At 43.2% G+C, this 21,068-nt stretch overlaps 1 protein-coding gene across 4 annotated transcripts in view; it reads left to right on the top strand.

Moving 5' to 3' along the window:
* SMARCA2 (SWI/SNF related, matrix associated, actin dependent regulator of chromatin, subfamily a, member 2) overlaps window positions 1–21,068 on the top strand; it is a 180,573-nt gene that overhangs the window by 73,188 nt on the left and 86,317 nt on the right. For all 4 annotated transcript variants that reach the window (XM_042963969.1, XM_042963972.1, XM_042963970.1 and 1 more), the window contains exons 19-23: window positions 572–685; window positions 10,413–10,520; window positions 11,113–11,199; window positions 14,891–14,937; window positions 17,274–17,440. In XM_042963969.1, the coding sequence (XP_042819903.1) occupies window positions 572–685; window positions 10,413–10,520; window positions 11,113–11,199; window positions 14,891–14,937; window positions 17,274–17,440 (523 nt within the window). The remainder of the gene's footprint in view (window positions 1–571; window positions 686–10,412; window positions 10,521–11,112; window positions 11,200–14,890; window positions 14,938–17,273; window positions 17,441–21,068) is intronic.

Here is a 21,068-nt window from a genome sequence, read left to right as displayed (position 1 = left end):
GAAGGTGACACAGAGGTTCTAGACGAGGTTACGTATATAGAGGATGGAACGAGACCAGGGCAGAGGAAAGGAAGAGTGAGGTAGAGAGGCTTGGAAGCTCACCAACACAAACTAGATCTGCTCTCTTTTTCTTTTCATGTTCAGGCCACATGGCCTTGGTGTGTTTCTGCATCGGAGACAATCCAAGTTAAGAGCCTAGCTTAACGCTTCAGCTTCGAGTGAGAACACACGAACTCTTGCCCCTTCCCTTGGGTTCTGTCTCAGTCTTCAGTAAGGCTTTGTTGCAGTCCTATCCAAAAGATTCTCAACTGGGAAGCTGGGGGCTCTGGCCCCTTTTCCATGGAACTGCACATTAAGACAAAGACACCCATTTAGAGTCCATTTTATTACCACCTGGCACGTGGGAAGAGAATTCAGAGGTAATGAATGACCTGGCCTTTGTGCCGCACATACAATTTCAGTCGTGTATTGCAACAAATAAGAAAGGTAGCCTAAAGTGTTATTAAGTGAAACATCATTAAAAAAAAAAAAAAAAAAAAAGATGTCCGACTCACCTGAGGTTCTCTTGTAGGTGGACTTGAATGAAGAAGAAACTATATTGATCATCAGGCGCCTGCACAAGGTGTTGAGACCGTTTTTATTGAGGAGGCTGAAGAAAGAAGTTGAATCCCAGCTGCCAGAAAAAGTATGTTGCAAAATCCAAAAAATGGTGGCTTCTCTCTGCACCTTCAATTGTGTTTCTGAAACAGCAGGCTTGTGTTTGAGTCACAGGTGGTGTCGCGGAAATAGCGTGATGTCCTTTTTTTGTTTGATAGAAGCTAGAGATTTTAGGGTAGGGAGAGAAGGGAAATTTTGGTGTCTCCAGCCCGGTTTCCTAAGGCTCTGGGGCAGATTTTATAAAATTAGCAAATTCATAGAGTCTCTTTACATCTTAGCTTTAACTTACCTTCCCTTAACCTTGTGTTCGTTTAATGTTATACTGTAACTTTAGGGTGTTTTTTTTTTTTTTTTTAAAGTTATTGGCCTCATTGAGTTTACTCTTGCAGGAGCCACAGAATTGATGTGCTGGTGAGTCAAACAAGGACATGAGTTTGGGGCTTGAATCATCAGCAAAAGGCCTACTAGACATTTGCCAGGTTTCCTAGAAATTTATTGAATGCTTGTGATGCTTGTGATGCCACTGTTCTGATAGTAAGTGAAAAACAAGAGTTCCTGCAAATTATAGACACATCATCTAATTATTCTTGGACAGGGTTTTTGTCCTGCACCATAAAAAGTAACTTCCTATGAACCTTTTAGGCAGGTATTTATCAGGACTTTTCAGTGCCTTAGAATGTCTATTGAGCCCTTCCCTGCACATTTTTTGGTTTGACCTGGGTATTAGTTTAATATGTTTCTGATCCTATTTTGGAAGCACACACTTCTGAGTTCTAAATTATACTGTCTTAAAGATAGATTGTTTGACATTGTATACGACTTGTATGAGATATTTGGATTTGAGTTTTCTCCGTAGATGAGCCAGTTCAGAAATGTATATTTTGCATCATTGTGTTTTTCTGTGTAAGGGCTCTATTTTTTTGGACAGATTGGCTCATCCTGTTCATTTTTTAAGTGGGAGTTGACAGGGTAGTATACAAAGCTGATCTCTTTATTAAGACCGAATTCTGTTCCTAATTTCCCTACTCATTAACAGGAAAAAAAGGAATTAAAAATAAATACAGTCCTTATATCATTCTTACCCCAGCAGAAGACTAAATAAGTATTTTATTTTGCTAGTGAATGCATCCTGGGGATTGAATGTGGTTGATATTTCTTTGACTTCCTGTGGTCTTGGTGTCTTTGGGTAATCCGCTTACTGGACCGTACTTCTTGAATAAACTGGGGCATGGGTCCATTGGTCAGTGGCCCCCTCTAACTACTTGTCATTGTACTGTTACTGAGATCCTGAAAGGTATAGAAGTGGATGTTAATAATTTTAACATATCCTATACTTCTTTTGTTTCTTTAGAAGTATAAAATAAAAGGTAACTAACTGAAGTCCTTCATTTATTCATTTCATAATACTTGTTACTTTTGTTTACTTATTTCCAGAACTGGGTAATATAGACAGATTTTCAAAAACACATCACATGGGGCACCTGGCTGGCTCAGTTGGTGGAGCATCCAACTTCAGCTCAGGTCATGATCTCACAGTTTGTGGGTTCGAGCCCCACACTGGGCTCTGCACTGACATTGGGATTCTCTGTTTCCCTCTCTTCTGCCCCTCCTCCGCTCGCTCTCTCTCTCCCAAAATAAATAAATAAACTTATTAAAAAAATCTTAAAAAAGAACACATCACAAGCTGGAAGTACGCCCTGTTTTAAGAAAATCCGTTATATAAGGCGCCTGGGTGGCTCACTCAGTTAAGCATCCAACTCTTGTTCGGCTCAGGTCATGATCTCACGGCTGTGGGATCGAGCCCTGTGCTGGGCTCTGCACTGAGCATGGAGGCTGCTTCATATTCTTTCTCTCTCTCCCTTTGCCCCTCTCCCCTACATGTGCATTCTCTTTGTCTCTCTCTGTCTCACTCTCTCTCCCTCTCGCTCTAAAAATAAGTAAATAAACATTAAAAAGAAAAGAAAACCCATTATATAAAACTCCCAGCTTGCCCAGAATAAGGGTTATGGGGTGATCAGTTTGTGTCACAGAGGAATTCTTACTAAACTACTTTTTTTCACTGTTCCTTTCACAAGAGAGCTTCCTGAGTATGGATAAACTTAAAAAAAAATTGGGATTCAATTTTCGAGAGCATGTCTTCTGCATAAACTACACTTTATATTCTTTAATACCCAGAGTATTATTTGAGGTATGGTAAATGCCCTGTATGTGGTATATTATCTGTGGATAAGCTGCCTTTTATGGAGGCAGCTCGTGGAGTAGGAATAACGGGCCCTGCCTGCCAGAGCGGACATGGGTCCCCCACTGCCTGTCTCTTACCAACCGTGTGGCATTGGTCAGTTAATCCAGTGAGTCTCAGTGCTCCTCTCAGTGAACTGGAAAATAAATAATACCTGCCTTCCTACGGTCGTTGAGAGGATTCATGGAGGTGGCACTTCTAAGTCTCAGCCTGGCATGCGATACACCCTGGACCAGTGACAGTTGCTGCTGCCATGTTCCTTACTGTCTACACGTGTTGCTCTGTCTGCTGCTGACTTGAAGTTCTCCTTTGTGTTCACCTCAAGTTCTTTCTCACCTTCCGCTCCTCCTTGCCTTTTCTGGGGCCCTCCCCCATCTCTGTGCCCATAAACCTTTCCAGGTGAGTAGGGGAGCTAATCACACTGCTTGTGCATGTAGCTGTTGATGTGGTTTGGCCTGTGTTCCTTCTCTTCTTTTTTTGTCTTGTTAGGGTTTTTTACCTGAGGGAAGTTGGTTGGCCATTAAAGTGGCATCCTGGGGCGATAAGGAGCTTCCTTCTGCCCCCATCTGCTTACAGATGGTGTATACACACACACACACACACACACACACACACACACACACACACGTATGTTACATACATGTGTGTTTATATTACATATACATATTACAGATGTAATATAGCATACACCAACATAGAAATGGTGTCATATACATATACATATATGTATATTTATTACATACACGTGTGCGTATTACATATATATGTATGTTTATTGCGCGCATATGTGTATATATAACATACACATATTACAGGTGTAATATATCATATACCAACATATAGATGGTATCATATACATAGACACGTGTGTATATTACATACATAGTGTATATATTACATATACATATCACAGGTATAATATATGCCAACGTATAGATAGTATCACATACATAAACATAGATGTATACGTATTACATGCACTTGTATTTTACATATACGTATTACAGATGTGATATGTATAAACATACAGATGATAAAATGTACACACACGTGTATGTATTATATATACCTATTACAGGTGTGATAAATCAGACACCACAAACAACGTGTATGTCTTTCTCAGCCTGTATAAAGACCTGGATAGGAATTATGGCTGATGGTAGGAAAAGGCTACATATTCCATAGTAAGAATTCTCAAATGCTCTCATGAAACGCAACCAGTTAGGAAAGTGTTTTTTCATTTTATTTCTAACTTTACATATGATAAAATCTAGTCTCTCGGGTATACAGCTCTGTGGGCTTTGACAAATGCATAATCCTGTTAACCGTACCCACAGTCAAAATACAGAATGTTTCTCCCTCCAAGTCCCCCCCCACCCCAGATCCCCCGGCACTGCTTGTTTTTAGCCAAATCCTCTCTGGAACCGTTAGCCTCGTGCGACCCCTGATCTGTTTTCCATCCGTATAGCTTTGCCTTTTCCAGACTGTCACGTGGATAGAATCAGTCATCGTGTCTCATCAGACCTGCATCTGGATTCTTTCACTCAGTACAGTGTGTTTGAGCTCCATCCAAGTTGTTGCCTGTATCAATGGTTGCCTCATTTGTATTGTCGAGTAGCTTTCTGGTCTGTGGGTGCACCGTGGGGTGTCTGTCCATTTATTTGAGGGGACAGTTGGGTTGTTTCTGGTTTTTGATGATTGTGGACCCACCTGCTATAAACACTGTGCACGGGTTTCTGCGTGAACATAGCTTTTCATCTCACTCCAGTGGGATTGCTGGGTCCTGTGGTAAATGTACACATAGCTTTACAGGAAATTCTCTAAACTGACTTGTTTTCTAAGCTTCCTGAACCATTTTGCAGTTGCACCAGCAGTGTCTGAGCAGGGCGTTTCCTCCACATTCTCGTCAGTACTCTTTGAGTGTCATCAGCTTTCTTGACCTTTTTGGCCATTTCAACAGGGGTGCACTGGTACCTTGTCATAAATTTGCATTTCTCCATTTTCCACTGATGTTGGGCATCTTTTCATGGCTTATTTGGCCTCCATATACCTTCTTTGATGAAATGGTGCTCAAATCCTTGCCTGTTTTTTTTTTTATTGGATCATTTCTTATCGTTGAGTTTTAAGACAGAAAAACTCTTCAAAATACAAAATATATTCCATATGTAGTAAACAGTAATTCTGTCTAGTGTAGCTGGAGTAGGCTCAGGAACCTGTACTCCCTCTGATGAAATTAAAACAGGCATCTAAGGGCCAGAATTTTGGGATGTGCAGCCCTGTTTCATAGAAAAATTAGCTCGAGTAGGTGAGTTTTTAATAAAAATTTGTTTTAATCCATGAGTATTTAATAATGTGATAAGTCTAATGATACACCTAATGAGCAGGGGGGATGTACTGTCCCCCCAGTGCCTCCAACACCACCACCAATTTGTCACATGAAATCCATTCCTTCCACTCAGGAAAGAAAGGCAGTTCATACAAAAGGACATGTGTAAAACCTAATGTAAACTAAATAAAAATTGATTTTGCGATTTAGCCCCCATTTGGGGTCGTCTGTGCTGACTCTCCACTTTGATAATTCATATAATCAAGAATCAACTCTACTTGCAATCGGCTGTGTACATACTGATGTCTAAATATGCTCAAATATGTGTACAATGCCTGAGGTTGACTAGAGGCTGACCTACCAAAATCAATCCTGATTTTGATGTCATCTGTGTAAAACCACAAACAGGCTTCCCTTAGATGGGCAACTTGTATCTTCCTTATATAAATCCGTGGAGTGTTTGATGTGATTAATCATTACTTCGGGACTCTCACACCACAGATTCCAGAACTTAAGACTTGCAAATATTTAATGTTATTGTTTGGAAACCTCAGTTCAGAAAGTGGTAATATGTCACACAGCGTAGTCTACATCGCTTGTGCCAGTAACATATCCTTTCGGGAGGGAAGTTGAAAGTGAAGAGTAGTATTCAGGAGGAAACTATGGCTAAAGCTTGAAAACTTTTATGGGGTTGTGGGGAGCAGACTCTGGGCCAGTACAATCACCTGATGTGGCTCCTTGTAGGGACCAGTTTGGTCATTTACTAACATAAGAATTCTTAGGAGACAGTTATTCTGAGTGTAGCTCAGTACCTCACTTTCACACATGAACAAAAATAGCCCCAGTGGCCCTCACCAATCTCACTTGTTGGGGGGATTCTCCCTATTAAAGAGGCACAGATTTCATTCCTGCAGCACCAGCATATCTCAAGGAACTTCTGCGTTCATGCCTTAATCAGGTGCCATCACATCTCTCGGACCCGGAAGTTTAAGGGGCATGAGCATCATAGAAACTTCTTTCACTTGGTTCCTCTGGGTCTCTGTGTCTACTTAATAATCGTTCAGGCTGCCCTTTTCTCAACACATAGCTCTCATTGCCTGCCTGCTGTGTGTATGGCTGGGCTAGAAGATGTGGGAGCCACACCAGAAACAGACATGGTGTGAGAGGTCAGACATGGTGTGGAGACGAGGTCTACTCACCTTGAACAAGGACATGACCATGAAAGGCAACGTCATCCAGCCCATGTGGATGAGTAATGCAGGCATTCAAGCACTCCAGGGCAGAGGTCTCCAGAGCAGGCACTTCAGGGAGTGTGTCTGGGCAGGGGTGCGTACTGGCAGTCCATTGGGGTATGGAAAGAAGGTTTTAGAACTTCCATTTATATTAACTTTTTTAAAAAATGTTTATTCTTAGAGAGAGAGAGAGCAAGCAGGGGAAGGGCAGAGAGAAAGGGAGACACAGAATCTGAAGCAGGCTCCAGGTCCAAGCCATCAGAAAAGAGCTTGACACGGGGCTCAAACCCACAAACCACGAGATCATGACCTGAGCCAAAGTCGGATGCTTAAACAACTGAGCCACCCAGGCACCCTAACAAAGCTTAATTTTTTTTTATTTTTAAAAGTTAATATAACCCAAGAATAAATAAACATTAAAAATATTTTTAAAAATTAAGCTTTGTTGACATTTAGCATACAGACTGGAATGGGTACCCATGCAGTGTGCACGGGAGAAACGAGTCACGTGCCTGGGTTGGATTGGGTAGGTCATCCCCAGGGGGAGTGTGAGGGGAAACACCACTACCCGGGCATCTGGCAGCCCACCCACCCTCACAGCCTGGCTTCTGCACTTCTTGCCTCTTGTGAGGCTATGCTGAGTTCCCTGTACCCAGATCAGAGGATGTAGGATGGTCTGATTTTAACTAACGCAACTCCTGGCCCCCATAATGGACAAAGGACTTAAAAAGATTCCACAAAGGACTGTGGGTTGAAAGCAAGAAGAAGAGCATAAGCATAAGTCAACAGTAAGAAAAAGGCAGTCTGGCCTCTCTTGCTCCTGCTGTGAGTTTTTATTAACCACATCATAGGGTAATTGGGCTGCAATCGGCCAAAAAAAAATTAGATGTCGTCAAATTGGACCCTTGAAATAAATTAGCTGCCCTTAACATTGATGACCATGCCCTAAGAGCCATGTGTGTCTTTAGATATTAAAGCTAGTGCCTACATATAATTCATAAGCAAATATATGGGCATGTGTTGGGAAGATGTTCTCTCATATGTCTACCTGAGAAGGGGATGCCTTCAAAAAAGCTTAATAGTTGGGGTACCTGGGCGGCTCAGTCAGTTAAGCATCTGACTTTGGCTCAGGTCATGATATCGTGGGCAGTGAGTTCAAGTGCCGCATCAGGCTTTGTGCTGACAGCTCGGAGCCTGGAGCCTGTTTTGGATTCTGTGTCTCCCTCTCTCTCTGCCCCTCCCCAGCTCACGCTCTGTTTTGTCTGTCTCTCAAAAATGAATAAACGTTAAAAAAAAACAACTTTTTTTAATAAAAAAGAAAAGCTTAATAACTACTTCTTTGAGGGAAATGAAAGGGGAAATTGACTCTGACTGATAGATATGGTAATTGGGAAAGAGATATATATATGTATAGGGGTGTGTGTGTGTGTGTGTGTATATATATATATATATACACACTTATACATGTATATATTATACATATAATATACATATATATTGTACATATATATATGTATACATGTGTATATTTGAGATATATATATATGCCTATACATATATATATTTAAGTTACTTATTTTGAGAGAGACAGCATGAGGAGGGGAGGGATAGATAAAAAAGAGAGAGAGAGAGAGAGAGAGAGAGAGAGAGAGAGAGAATCCCAAGCGGGCTCCACACTGCCTGCTGCAGAGCCCAGAGGCGGGGCTCGAACCCACGAACCATGAGATCATGACCCAAGCTGAAACTGAGAGAAGTTTAACTGACTGAGCCACCCAGGCACCACTGGGAAGACACTTTTTAAAACCCTTAAGGTAGAATAAGATTTTTTAGAAAAGAAGCACTAAGAGTAACCCCCCCCCACCCCAACCCCAGGCCTAGAGAAAAGTATAAAGTCAAACAAAACAGCTTGGAGTTGTCTGAGCAGGTACAGGGAGCAAACGTCAAATACAGTTGTGAAGCTTATGACAGTGATTTTGATCATGTGTATCAGAGCAGCTTCTGCTCTTAGGTACCCCCTAAGAGTGCAGGGGAGGAGGGTGAGGGAGACTTCCCCTTCTTAGAGCAGCTATTGGATCCTTGGGATGGGCTCACTTCTCTGCTGACCTGAATGCTGCAGGAGTATTTGGTTTCCCTGTCTGCATGGTGTCATCATATGTGCCTCCCGCTTCCCAAAGTCCCTCCCCTCCAGTGCTTAGCAGTAGCTGACTGGTGGGAAGGGAGTTGAGGGATCTGTCCCTATATCTGTATCTGCTGCTCCCTAACACACTTTAAAGCAAGCGGTGGCCATCCCTTCTGGCAGAGTAGCCTTGGATGGCCTTGGTCATCCTTAGCATAGAGCTTGAAAGAGTGACTTCTGTCTCCAGTCCTAACTCTACCATTAAATACCCTTGTCATTTTGAGCCAGACTGTCAACTTTTCTGATGCTCAGGTTCTGTATAAAATGCAGACATGACATCTAACCCTCTCCTAGAGCTCTCATATTGTGAAATAAGTGAAGGCACAGAACGCCCTTTGCACAGGGCCGGGTCCACAGGAAGAGCTCAGTGATATTAGCCCTTGGTGCCATTTTTATGCTTCTAACTTGTTGTGGTCTGAACTTGTCTAATACTGCTCTTCACCATGATCAAATTTCACCAACAGCGAACAACTCTTGAAAAAGTCGACGTGCTGTGAAAACAGTACAGGGTCAGGTATCTGCAACAGAGAGCCTGTTGTAAGTCCATTCTTATTTATGAAACTTGAACTTGAATTTCAATTTATGAACCTGAAATTTTGGTTTTTCCTCTCTGGCCAAGAAGGTCATTCCAAACGAAAAGCATATGGTAGGTCGCTTGCTTTTCTTAACTTTTCTGCAAAGATGCTAGCCTTTCTCCGGTCTTATTCGGTGCATCAAAACAGGTGGCAGAAGGCTATTAATTGCCGCTCTATCTGGGCTGACAAAGGTGCCTTCTGACGCAACAACTGAATGAATATTCAACTTCTCTTCATCTGTGACCTCCTCGCCCTGGCCCTCAGAGCTGAAAATAACCTGATCGTTTTTAATCAGTTTATTAAACATTAGGCAGCTTGCTGATTGACTTTTAATCACATTCTGCAGATTTCTAGGCATTTATGTGACGTTTATTATGAAAATTGCACATTTGTATTCTGGGGATTTTTTTAATAAAGAAAATAATACTAAGAAATAATCAAGGCAGATTTTATGCATTAAGAATGTGCTAGAAGTATTGCAGGTGCGTGTTAAGCCAAGGGCACATGAATTCCCTCCAACTGTTTTAAATTGGATTTTTTGCAGTAGTCCAACTGGAGGCACAGGAGGCTTTGCTCTCTGTAGAAGGTCGTAAAGTTGCATCCAGTTTTGGATTAATTCCTCTCCACACCCGCCCCCCCTGCCCACCTGCCGTCCTCACAGGTAGTATTCTCTCATCTCTGAAAAGCAGAGATTAATGGTAGTCAACCTAGGGCTATTACAAATCTCACTTTTGGACCAGTACTGGGGTCGCTATGCATGACCATTAAAAAAATGATTAACAGAGAAAATCTTGGGATATTGGCCAGTCGCTGTTTTTCTGTTCATATGAGAGAGGGTGTAGCCAGGAAGCAGAAGAAATACTAAGAAAAAACTCTGTATGGGACATTTTTGAATTTGAACATTTTGCAAGCCCCCCCCACCTCTTTCTCAAATATGGAACAAGTCAAGAATTTTCAGAAAACATGACCCTAGCTTCAGTTACCTACAACCTTTGGAAGGTCCCTCCATCGTAATGGTATCTTTAGGAGTGATGACCATGGTCTCCCCCACCACCCCCATCCCGCCCTGCGCTCTGTGAATCCAAGAAGGGGAAACAGAGGCACCTGCAGGGCTCTGGAGAGTGCACCCGTCACCACGCGTCAACAGCCTTCTGAGCACGAGCACCTTCTCCCTCCTCTTACCTACTTGCTGTTTCTTCTCGCCCAGGTTGAATATGTGATCAAATGTGACATGTCAGCCCTGCAGAAGATTCTCTATCGCCATATGCAAGCCAAAGGGATCCTCCTCACAGATGGTTCCGAGAAAGATAAGAAGGTACATCACAGAAAATAGTGCAACTCAGGGTGTCACTATGCGTCTTCTCAAGGCCGTGACATCACATACTCCCGGGACGCGTCCCTGCCAATGCTGATTTGTTAAAGCACACTTTGGGGCCTTTTCTCTAGCTCTTGTTGCAGCCGAAGGAAATCTCTTAACCTCTTCAATCGCAAATTGCACTGGGGCATGGAGAACAGAGTGTGTTCCTCTCACCAAAATAGTTTTCAGCTCTGCTCATGTCACTTCTGTAGGGACTATATTCTGCCTAAGCGTGGGGTGGCATCTTAGAAGGTTTTAAAATCCGGTGCCGCTCCCCGGGCATCTGGTCTGTCTTCTCTCTCCAGGCTTCTGGGGAATAGACAGGTCGCAAAGCCATCGTCTCAACAGAATTCCCTCCCGTAGGACAAGTTAGTCCCAAGGGAGATGTTTTATGTCACTGGGGAACAGCTGTGTAACAGGAGCTTTGGACCCCAAGACGCATAGGTTACTTAGAAGACCCTATGGCCCTTTCTATAAAAGCTTACTTTTTAAAACAGGGAGTATCTGATCGATTAATCATTTGTTCTGTCTTTATTCCCCTCGTCCTTAGGGGAAAGGAGGTGCCAAGACACTTATGAACACTATTATGCAGTTGAGGAAAATCTGCAACCACCCATATATGTTCCAGCACATCGAGGTGAGTCCCTGTTCTGCTCTGTGTTGAGTTTGATCCCGATCGCACTGTCCTGTGAATACGACTCTTACAAAAAGGCAGGTAGGAGAGAAGGAAGGCAGGAAGGAAGGAAAGAAGGAAGAAACGACAGAGGGAAGAAAGAGGGTTAAAATATGCATGGAGGTTGCAGACGTATGTTCTGATAGCTCGACAAGCAGAATTAACAAACACGGATTTTCTGGTTATGGATTCTCATTGGCACCAAGCACTTGAGCAGCTGGAATTTTATAACCAAGGGTTTAAAGTAGTGAGAAAATATTGTAAGCTCTGGCTCATTATGTGGGTTTGGGTAAGTGCTGTGAATTGCCTTGTTATGGTAGGAGCTGCGAAATTGAAGGTAGTGATGAATACAGCCAGCTTCCTCAGAAGGATGCTGTGAAAAAAATATTAAAATAACGTATTTATACCTGTTGAAGAGGAAGACGTTCTCGAAACGTTCTTTGTAAAAGACGCTGACTTTGGTCTGTTGCTTCGATCTGCTTTTTTTTTTTTTTTTTTTTTTTTTCCCCTTTCTGGCTCCTATCACGACAGTATAAATCCCAGCTTTTATCCTGACGTTCTGGTCTCACTGAGCTATTTTTGGGGCGAGGACATTTTCCTCCCTGTTCACTGCGTGCAAATAAGTTTCCTAAATTGACAGAACTTCACCCCAGTGGGAACAATTGACCTGAGCAGGAAGGAAAAGGAGACAAACTATAGTCTCCCATTTTTCAGCGTTGCTGCTGATGCGTATGGCCCTTGTGGCAGTTACACGCCAGGGCAGTGCCTGCTGTCCATGGCACATGAGCAGGTGCTCCAGGGAACAAGCCACTGAAGGCCTCCAGTGCCTGCCCCCGTTCGTTAAAAAAGGAAATAAGTCGAAGGTTCTGGGAAATGAGAAATTCATAATTACAGTATAAAAGTCAAGTTGCCATACTCCTGACTTTCAAATCGTCTTGACTTTGACGGTTCGTTTTTCTTCTCCCTTCTTTTTGGTAACCACACTTGTCAGATAAGAGTATTTATTGCACATCCTGTGCCTGTCCTAGAAACCTGTCCCAGGCATCCTGATAACTGCTGTCACCAGTGTTCATGGGGCAGAGTAGCTATAGGCTAACAAGTTCTGGATCCAAGTAAAATGGCAGCTGCAGCAATCCTAAAAAAAAAAAAAAACAAAAAACAAAAAAAAAAAAACACCCAAAAAACAAAAAGAAGAAGGAAAAAGATCCCACCGTCAAGGCACAGCTATTTAGACACAGAGTGAAGGAGCATTCACAGAGTGAAGGGGCGTGAGGCCACGTCCCGGGCTACTTTGTTGAGTGACCTGGTGAAAATCTCTCAGCATCTGCAAACTTCAGTGTGCTTGACCTGTCATCTCATGGTGACAGATTGATTATAGGACTGGCAGAGGCTAAACTTCAAAGAAAAAATAAGATAGGAAGCATCTTGTAAATTGACAATATATATTAAACAGATCAAAGGTAGCAACGAATTAGTGGTGGGTTTACATTGGTTTGTGACTGGGGGGGCGTGGGGAGCCAATACAATGTCTTCATGATGAAAATGACTTGGGGTCATGTCAGGCTAACCCATCACCCACCCATTTTGCCCGCAAAACAATTTTAAGGTATTTATTCCTATGCATAGAGGGGTTTGAGGGCTTACAAGTTAAGAAAATTAAGTGTCAACCTAATTTCATTTTGGTTCTCATGCAAAAATTAGCCTTTGAAACATGGGAGGTCATGTCAGGAAGGGGGATGACGTCTTCCTCCCTCAAGCTTTTCCGTCCGGAGAACCTGAGGGAGAAGATCACCAAAGGAGCTAAGTTTAAGTAACATGCCCTCCAATACTTGCATATTTACATTTTTTTTTAAAAATTATTTATTTATTTATTTTGAGAGAGAGAGAGAGAGAGAGAGACAGAGCACGAGCAGGGGAGGGGCAGAGAGAGAGGGAGAGAGAGGATCCCAAGCAGGCTCTGCACTGTCAGCCACGAGCCCAATGCGGGGCTCGATCCCATGAACCTCGAGATCATGACCTGAGCCGAGATCAAGAGTCAGAAGTTCAACCAGCTGAGCCATTCAGGCGCCCCTTTACGTTGTAAATAGCACTCAGTAGAGAGACAGAGTCTGATGTACATTTTTTTTTTAATCACAAAAACTTTCAGAAGCATCTTCCTAGAAAGGAGACTCACAGTTTTGGCAGACATAGCACCCATACAGCCCAGAGTCGGTGCACGCATTTTGCCTTTGTCTTTGTATTATTTGCCCCACAACCCTTGTTCTTACAAAATCATACCGGAAGTCCAGCCTCCCTTGTGGGCTCACTGTTTCCCCGGAGCACCTGCAAGCCAGGGAAATGACAAACAGCACTTGTTTTAAATGTTTAGTTTTGGAGGGGGGGTGTGCAGCAAGAGAGGGGGACAGAGAGTCCGAAGCAGGCTCTGCGCTGACGGCAGAGAGCCTGATGGCGGAGCTTGAACCCACGAACCTCGAGATCATGACCCAAGCTGAAGTCGGACGCTTAAGCAACTGAGCCACCCAGGTGCCCCGAAAACAGCATTTTTAAAATGCTGCTAATTCCTCAACTTGCCACCATGCACTGACACGTACCATCTCTGTGGTTTTTACGTCTCTTGGAGATAGGGACAGAACCCAAAAATCTAGCCGGGAGTGGCTGCGTGTGGAGTGGGCAGGCCCACGTGGTTCCTGGAGTCAGAGTGGGATCTTTGGCCATTGTCCATCGGTGTCGATCTTGCCAGCAGGGCAGCATCCTGAGGGGCTGAGCCCACCATAGGCGATGAGGGTATTTGAGAGGAGAGCCCAAAGGGGAAGATCTGATCCCCTTGGAGGAGAAGCTCCGTGGGTCGGGGAAGGAAAGGAAGCAGAGAAGGGTGACAGCTGGTGGCTAATGTGAAGGTGTGATATGCTTCCTTTCCCCACAGATGGTCTCCCTCTCCATAAAGCAGGAATGGAAACATCACATGGAGAACAGTCATTTATTTCTTCTGCAGGATCAGCGAGGAGGGAATTATGTGATTAAGCATTTCAAAATTCGATGTAACATTCCACCATTCTTTAAATCTAAAATTCTTTGTTTTGAAAATGGAAGCCAGGCGCCTGAGGGAACAGTGTCCATTTAGGGCCTTATCTGTAACAGAGAGAAGAAAAGCACAGTATGGGGGGATTTTAGGATGTCAGTAAACTCAGATTTATGCTACAGTACACCTGTTAAATATCTTTGCAGTATACATATGTGTACGTCTGATCCTGATTTGCTTATATTAGGCTTTTCCTCTAGTCTAGACCTAACTTCTTCGGGATAGATACTCAGTTCTTTCTGGGTCCCCCGTACCTGCCTGGCTCAAACCTGGGTCAGTGGACACTTAATCACTGTTTGATAAGTAAACTAATTCTGTCATCTCAGTATGAGATTCTGGAGATTTGCAGAAACTCCCAGGACACGTTCGTGGCAGAACAAAACTCCGAATTCAAAGATACGGGGTTTCTGGTTCATCGTCTAACAAGTATTTTCCTATTTATTATTTTGTTTAACTATACTCTATAAGTAAATAGAACGACCTCACTACAAAAGTCATTATTAAGTTAATGATTTACATGTCTGGGTTTTGTTTTGTTTTTTTTTAATCATTGTTTTCCTCCTCTCTTTTTTAAAGGAATCCTTTGCTGAACACCTGGGCTATTCAAATGGGGTCATCAATGGGTAAACTTAAAATTTATTTTTCTTCCAAAAAGTAGTTAGTCATACCTAAACTTTTCCCTCCGTAGTGTTTCCTCTCACACGCGTACGTACTGTTCTCCTCCTCAGTCCTCTCTCACCTCTGCAGAGGTGAGATAACATCAGCATTCTCTTTTATTTTACTGGCATAAATTACTCCATGCCTTAAGCATGTGGCTATTCAAAGGACATAGATCTCATTTAATAGACTTAATGGTATGGTATGCTCATGTCCTAAAAATTGTTGTGGAAGCTTCAAACATTGTGACTTATAACCGGTGGTGTAGCTTGAGCCGAAAAGAGAACTTATCATATTAAATTTCAAGTTGACGCTTAACATGGACGTGCATGAGAGGAAATGTCTCATCTGCTATAAATATGGATGACTTTACAGTAGTTTGTCAAAGTATGGCCCGTATAAGAAACGTTTGTTTTGGGTTTTTTGTTTTTGGTTTTTTGTTTTTTTTTTCCTAGCAGCAGACATTGAAGAGAGCCATGCCTTACAACAACAAAAAAGAACCTCGCATTAACAGATAGTCTCTGTTTTGCCCCAAGGAACATTGATCATGAGGATGTAGGGGCCATTCTGGGATCCCAAAGGCAGATGGTGTCCCTGGGCTAAGCACCAGAGATTGGGACCCATCCAGAACCAGTGCCTCTAGGCTCTCCCACTCCTGTTTGCTTCCCTTTCCCCTGGCTGTGGTCACTCCTGCCGCCATCACGGGACTGGCCAGGTTGCTTACTAAAAACATGGCCACAGATGTCGGGGCGGGAAGGTGGATGTTGGGAAGACGTACACTTGAAAATGTGTCTGTTAGAGACAACACACGCTGTGTCACAGGATCAGCTGCCAGACGATACGCTTCAGTGTAGACTGCAGGTGCACTGACCGGTGTTCCCAGCCACGTCAGCCCTACGATTACGTTTTAATAATTTAACACATGCCTGTTGACAAAAGATAAGTAGTTTATTACGGTGGAGGAAAGGCCCTGGTTTAGGTCATTAACACTCTGACAGAGGTAAATCTACTGTCCTATTTTTGTTATGAACTTCTGTGCAAGCCAGGCCTCTTGTCCCCTTCCCAGTCTATCCTTCCAGTGTGCATGGTGATCTTGTAGAAGGGTGTGGCAGATCTCGCCACTCTCCTGTTTAAAACCCGTCAGGGGTTTCCTGTTGCACTGAAAGCTAACACACCCAGTGTGGTTAAAAGAACCCTGTGGCATCTGTCCCCACTCCCTCCTGCTGCCTCTTGGCCCTCATCTCCAGAATTCTCCTGATGCTTGTGTTCCGTTCCTCAGACTCACCAGCCTCCTTTACTCCAACAGGACCTTTGCACATACGCTTCCCTCTTTCTGGAATCTCTTCCTCTCCATTCCCAAGCCGCCGTTCTTCACCTGGCTCCCTTTTTGCTCATTATTTGAGGTTTTAGCTAAACCATTCTCTCTTCAGCAAGGTTACCTCTGACCCTCTGCATCAGAGGCTGGCAATTTTTTTTTTTTCTGTAAAGGGCCAGATGTCAAATATTTTTACCTTTGTGGGTCAAAAAGTCTCTATCTCGACTTTGCCCATAGTGGCATGAAAGCAGCCATAGACAAAATAGAAATGAGTGAGCCTGGCTGCATTCCAATAAAACTCTATTTACAAAAACAGGCAGCAGGCCAGGGCCGAAATTGGCCAAACTCTGCTCTAATTTAAAGACGTCACGTGTTGCTATGCATTGTCTCATAGCAACTTGCTATTTTTCTTTTTAGTACTTATCACAATGTGCAATTAGCCATTTTGAAGGCAGGGTTTCTATTTTCTCATCCTGGTACACATGCCGAGCGTTGTGCCTGGCTGGTAGTAGGTGCTCAATAAATATTTGGATGAATCTTACGTGCCCTGAATTAATAATTATGTGCTTGCTCAGTAGCAGTGTAAGGAAATACAACATATTCGTGTACACGTGTGTATAACAGAGAGGGAAAGAGGGAGGGAGAATTGAGACACACACACACACACACACACACACACACACACACACACACACAGTGAAAGAATTAGAACATGAAACGATTTCCATTTCTTTCCAGAATCTGCCCTCATACCTGGCATCTATAATGTGCTCTTTATGGGTTTTGTATAGAAACATTTTCTTTTTCCATTTACATACCCCCATCACCCTGGAGTGGATAGTCATTCATTCATTCATTCATTCATTCCACAGTTATTTTACTGAATGTTCACTACGCACAAGGCAGTGCCTGAAAACGAAAGCGATACTGGATCCTTCAAGAAGACAGCAGTAATACTGTCTTCTTGTTTTGCCTTTTTGGGTTCAGGGCTGAACTGTATCGGGCCTCAGGAAAGTTTGAGCTTCTTGATCGTATTCTGCCCAAACTGCGAGCTACTAATCACCGCGTGCTGCTTTTCTGCCAGATGACCTCGCTCATGACCATCATGGAGGATTACTTTGCTTTTCGGAACTTCCTCTACCTTCGCCTTGACGGTGAGTGCCCGAGGGGTGAGGCTCGGAAGCCACGCCCTGGAGAGCGCAGGGGTGACGGGCACTTAGATCCAGTTCCCCCCAACAGGAGGAGTGAAGTTGTTGAAGAATTAACTAGCGGGGTGAGGTGCGGCTTTTCCAGAGACAGTTTTTATTTCCTCCAGCTTTTAAAAAATACGCTGAAATCGTTTGCACAGCTGTTTATCTCCCAGACAAGCCAATAATGCAAGTGGACTTGGAGGCATTTTATAAGTACCACCATTAAACTAAACGAAGCTAAATTAAAATTTAAAATCTGTCCCTGCCTTTAGGATTGACTGTTCTCTACACACTTGTACGAATGTTCTGATAAACCTTTAACTTCTTCTGTTGAGGCTTTTTTTTTTTTAAGTTTACTTACTTTTTTTTGGAGGGGGGAGGGGCAGAGAGCGAGGGAGAGAGAGAATCCCAAGCAGGCTCCACGCTGTCAGTGCAGAGTCCGACACAGGGCTCAATCTCATGACGGTGAGATCATGACCTGAGCCGAAAGCAAGAGTCAGACGTTTAACTGACTTAGGCACCCAGGCTAAGCCACCTGTTGAGGATTTTTTTTAACGAGATTAAGGGCTATGTCTCCTTTCTTCAGTAACCCTCTAATTGTTCATTTAAGGTGATACTGAATTATCATTCAAGCTTCTTTTTTAAAAAAATAAATAAAAGCTTCTTTCTTTTTCTAAGTAGAACATATCTACATGCTACCTGAAGACATACGGCCCCGTTGTGTCCTAGATTTTGCAGACAATGTGCGAAATATTTGCCTGATTTACCTGGTAGGCAAAGTTCTAAAAAATTAGTAAGCAAATACGAATGGGAGGAAATATGAATTTGGAGACATTTCCTAAATTACTGTTAGGATTTTGCTATCAGCCCTAATCTTTTAAAGATGAAAGATACTGGGGCGCCTGGGTGGCTTGGTCGGTTAAGTGTCCGACTTCAGCTCAGGTCATGATCTTACGGTCCATGGGTTCGAGCCCCGCGTCGGGCTCTGTGCTGACAGCTCAGAGCCTGGAGCCTGTTTCAGATTCTATGTCTCCCTCTCTCTCTGACCCTCCCCTGCTCATGCTCTGTCTCTCTCTGTCTCAAAAGTAAATAAACGTTAAAAAAAAAACTTTTTTTTTAAAAAATAAAGATGAAAGATACTAAACTTCCTCATATGGTGGTGTGGGATAATACTTTTGAAGAGTGGTTTGTAGGAACAGGAGCTAATTTACAGCCAGAATGGTATGGAATCCTGGATATTGAGTAGCACAGAATTTCTAATATCAGTTTTTAGCTAGTGCAATCTTCAAGTTATTGTTAAATCGGAAGTTTAAAAGTTTATGTTCCATTAAAAGGTTTTGTCCCCCTGCCTTTTTTTTTTTTAATGTTTTTATTTATTTTTGACATAGAGAGACAGAGAGCAAGCAGGGGAGGGGCAGAGAGAGGGAGACACAGAATCTGAAGCAGGCTCCAGGCTCTGAGCTGTCAGCCCAGAGCCTGACATGGGGCTCGAACTCACGAACTGTGAGATCATGACCTGGGCGGAAGTCAGACGCTTAACCAGCTGACCCACCCAGGTGACCCCAGACCTGATTTTTCAGGGTGTTTTTACCTCTCCCTTCCAAAGTCACCGCAGACCTCCAGGCCGATGCATGGCTAAGTAAGTGTTCCTTTTGAACACAGTTCGTGATACAGTTCTGTCATCCACAGTCTGTCTCTTTTGGCACGTCTCCTGCACTGTGTCTCCTCCTTTGACCTGATTCTTCTTCCCTCTCTGTGAGGGGCAAGGTCAGCACTCATTTGAAGGATAAGCGTGCCTTCCGTGCCTTCCTTGCTGCTCGGGTGAGGGGCGGCCCAGCCCTGGTGTCCCACCCAACTGCCATTTGCTACTTTGTGGCTTTTTGTTTAGAGCCTCCTGCTGTGTGGCCTTGGAATGCTCCGGTCTGTGAAACTGGCAAGAAGTGCTTTTTCCTTGAAACAAATCTCTCTCCCATGTTCTTGCCAGCTTGAGGGAGTGCCTTTCCTACGTTGCTGTTGGTTGCTGACCTTATCGCTATTAATAATAGTCCTAAAAGGTAAGGTTTACAGAATTCCTACTTCATGTGGGATACCAGGCAAAGCACTTTGCGTGCGTTATTAATTTAATTTTCTCAGGCAAGCAAGCTGTTTTCATTCCCTTTTACCGAGGTGTGACTACGATTCCCATTTTACAGATGGGAAAACAGAGGTTTACAGAAAGGAGCCGAGGGCAAAACCAAGTTCTATCTTAGATCTGTCTGATTCCAAATTAGTTCAGAATCAGGTTTAGCAGACCCAGTGAGATGCACCCCATCTCTTCAAATGCAGGCTGCTTTCCTGGCGACAGCCTTTTACGAGTGGTTTGGAACTCACTCAGAAATTTTAAGGTGATTAATCGGAACGAGATGCAAGCCGAATGGAGCCACTCACTGTTCCTGCCACCAACGCCCTTACTGTGAGGTTGGAGGAGACAACAGTCTCCGTAAAATGTTGCAGATGGAATTGAGAAGGATTGTACAGGCTCCCACCCGCAAGAAACAGCCGCCATTTGTTTCTGGAGTTGGAGAGAATCGAGGGGCAAACAATCAATATACCCAGTTCCAAGTACATCCACCCTCCCACCACCCCCCCTTAGCCCGTTTGTTAAAATGACTTCAGATTTTCACTGCTGCGTCTGATGTCTCAGATTTTTGACCTGGGGAAGGGGGGGGGGGTGGGTGGGGGCGCGCAGAGGGGGAATCATTCGATGACAGCTAAACAGATTTTTTTCCTGCAAAGATGATGGCTACATGAACAGATTTGGCGACTACTCCGTTATAGTCGTTGTTTTCACTGGAAATGATTTTTCAGTGAGAGCAAGTGGTGAAGTTACATCCCAGAAGACAAAATTCTCCCAAAGCACATGAAACGCAGTTAAAATTAGGAATCATGAAAGCCTGGCAGCCTAATCCTCCTGGCTCGTTCTGCAACTTGCAACACAACTGCCCTTGCTATTAATTTATGACCTGGGTTTGTTCTGTGTCAAAAGTCCAAAAGAACATGGGGCTGATACTCATCCCGAGCATGTCAAATCCTGTGCCACCTGCGAGGAGCGCTTATGTGCCTGCGGATAAACCCTGATGGAGTAGTCCGAACCTCCCAGAGCAAATACCCCAAAGATTGCTAAGGACCAGCCAAGATCTTGACTTGGAGAACCTTTGACTAATGGGAATGGTAATCCAGCAAATTCTGAACCTTGTCATTAGAAATGTCCTAGCTTTGCACGAAAAGTGATTTAATCAGAGTTTTGTCCGGCTTGAAAAATTTGTCAGGTTCCCTATGATTTTATACAGTTTGAATCCACATCACATATATATACGTATATATATATATATATACGTATATATGTGTGTATATATATATATATACGTATATATACACGTATATATGTGTGTGTATATATATATATATATATATATATATATATATGTATATAGTCATTCTCTTTGCTTGAGGTATCTGGGGTAGGGTTCAAAAACTCCTTTGACCAAATAGTTTTGGTATTTCTTTTGTTTTTCAGTGCTTTATTTTGTATTTAGGGTTATTTCATTCCAAG

Source organism: Panthera tigris, chromosome D4, assembly GCF_018350195.1.
Source record: "Panthera tigris isolate Pti1 chromosome D4, P.tigris_Pti1_mat1.1, whole genome shotgun sequence".
In the NCBI taxonomy this organism is placed as follows: Eukaryota; Metazoa; Chordata; class Mammalia; order Carnivora; family Felidae; genus Panthera; species Panthera tigris.
This window is presented reverse-complemented; position numbering and strand designations above follow the sequence as displayed.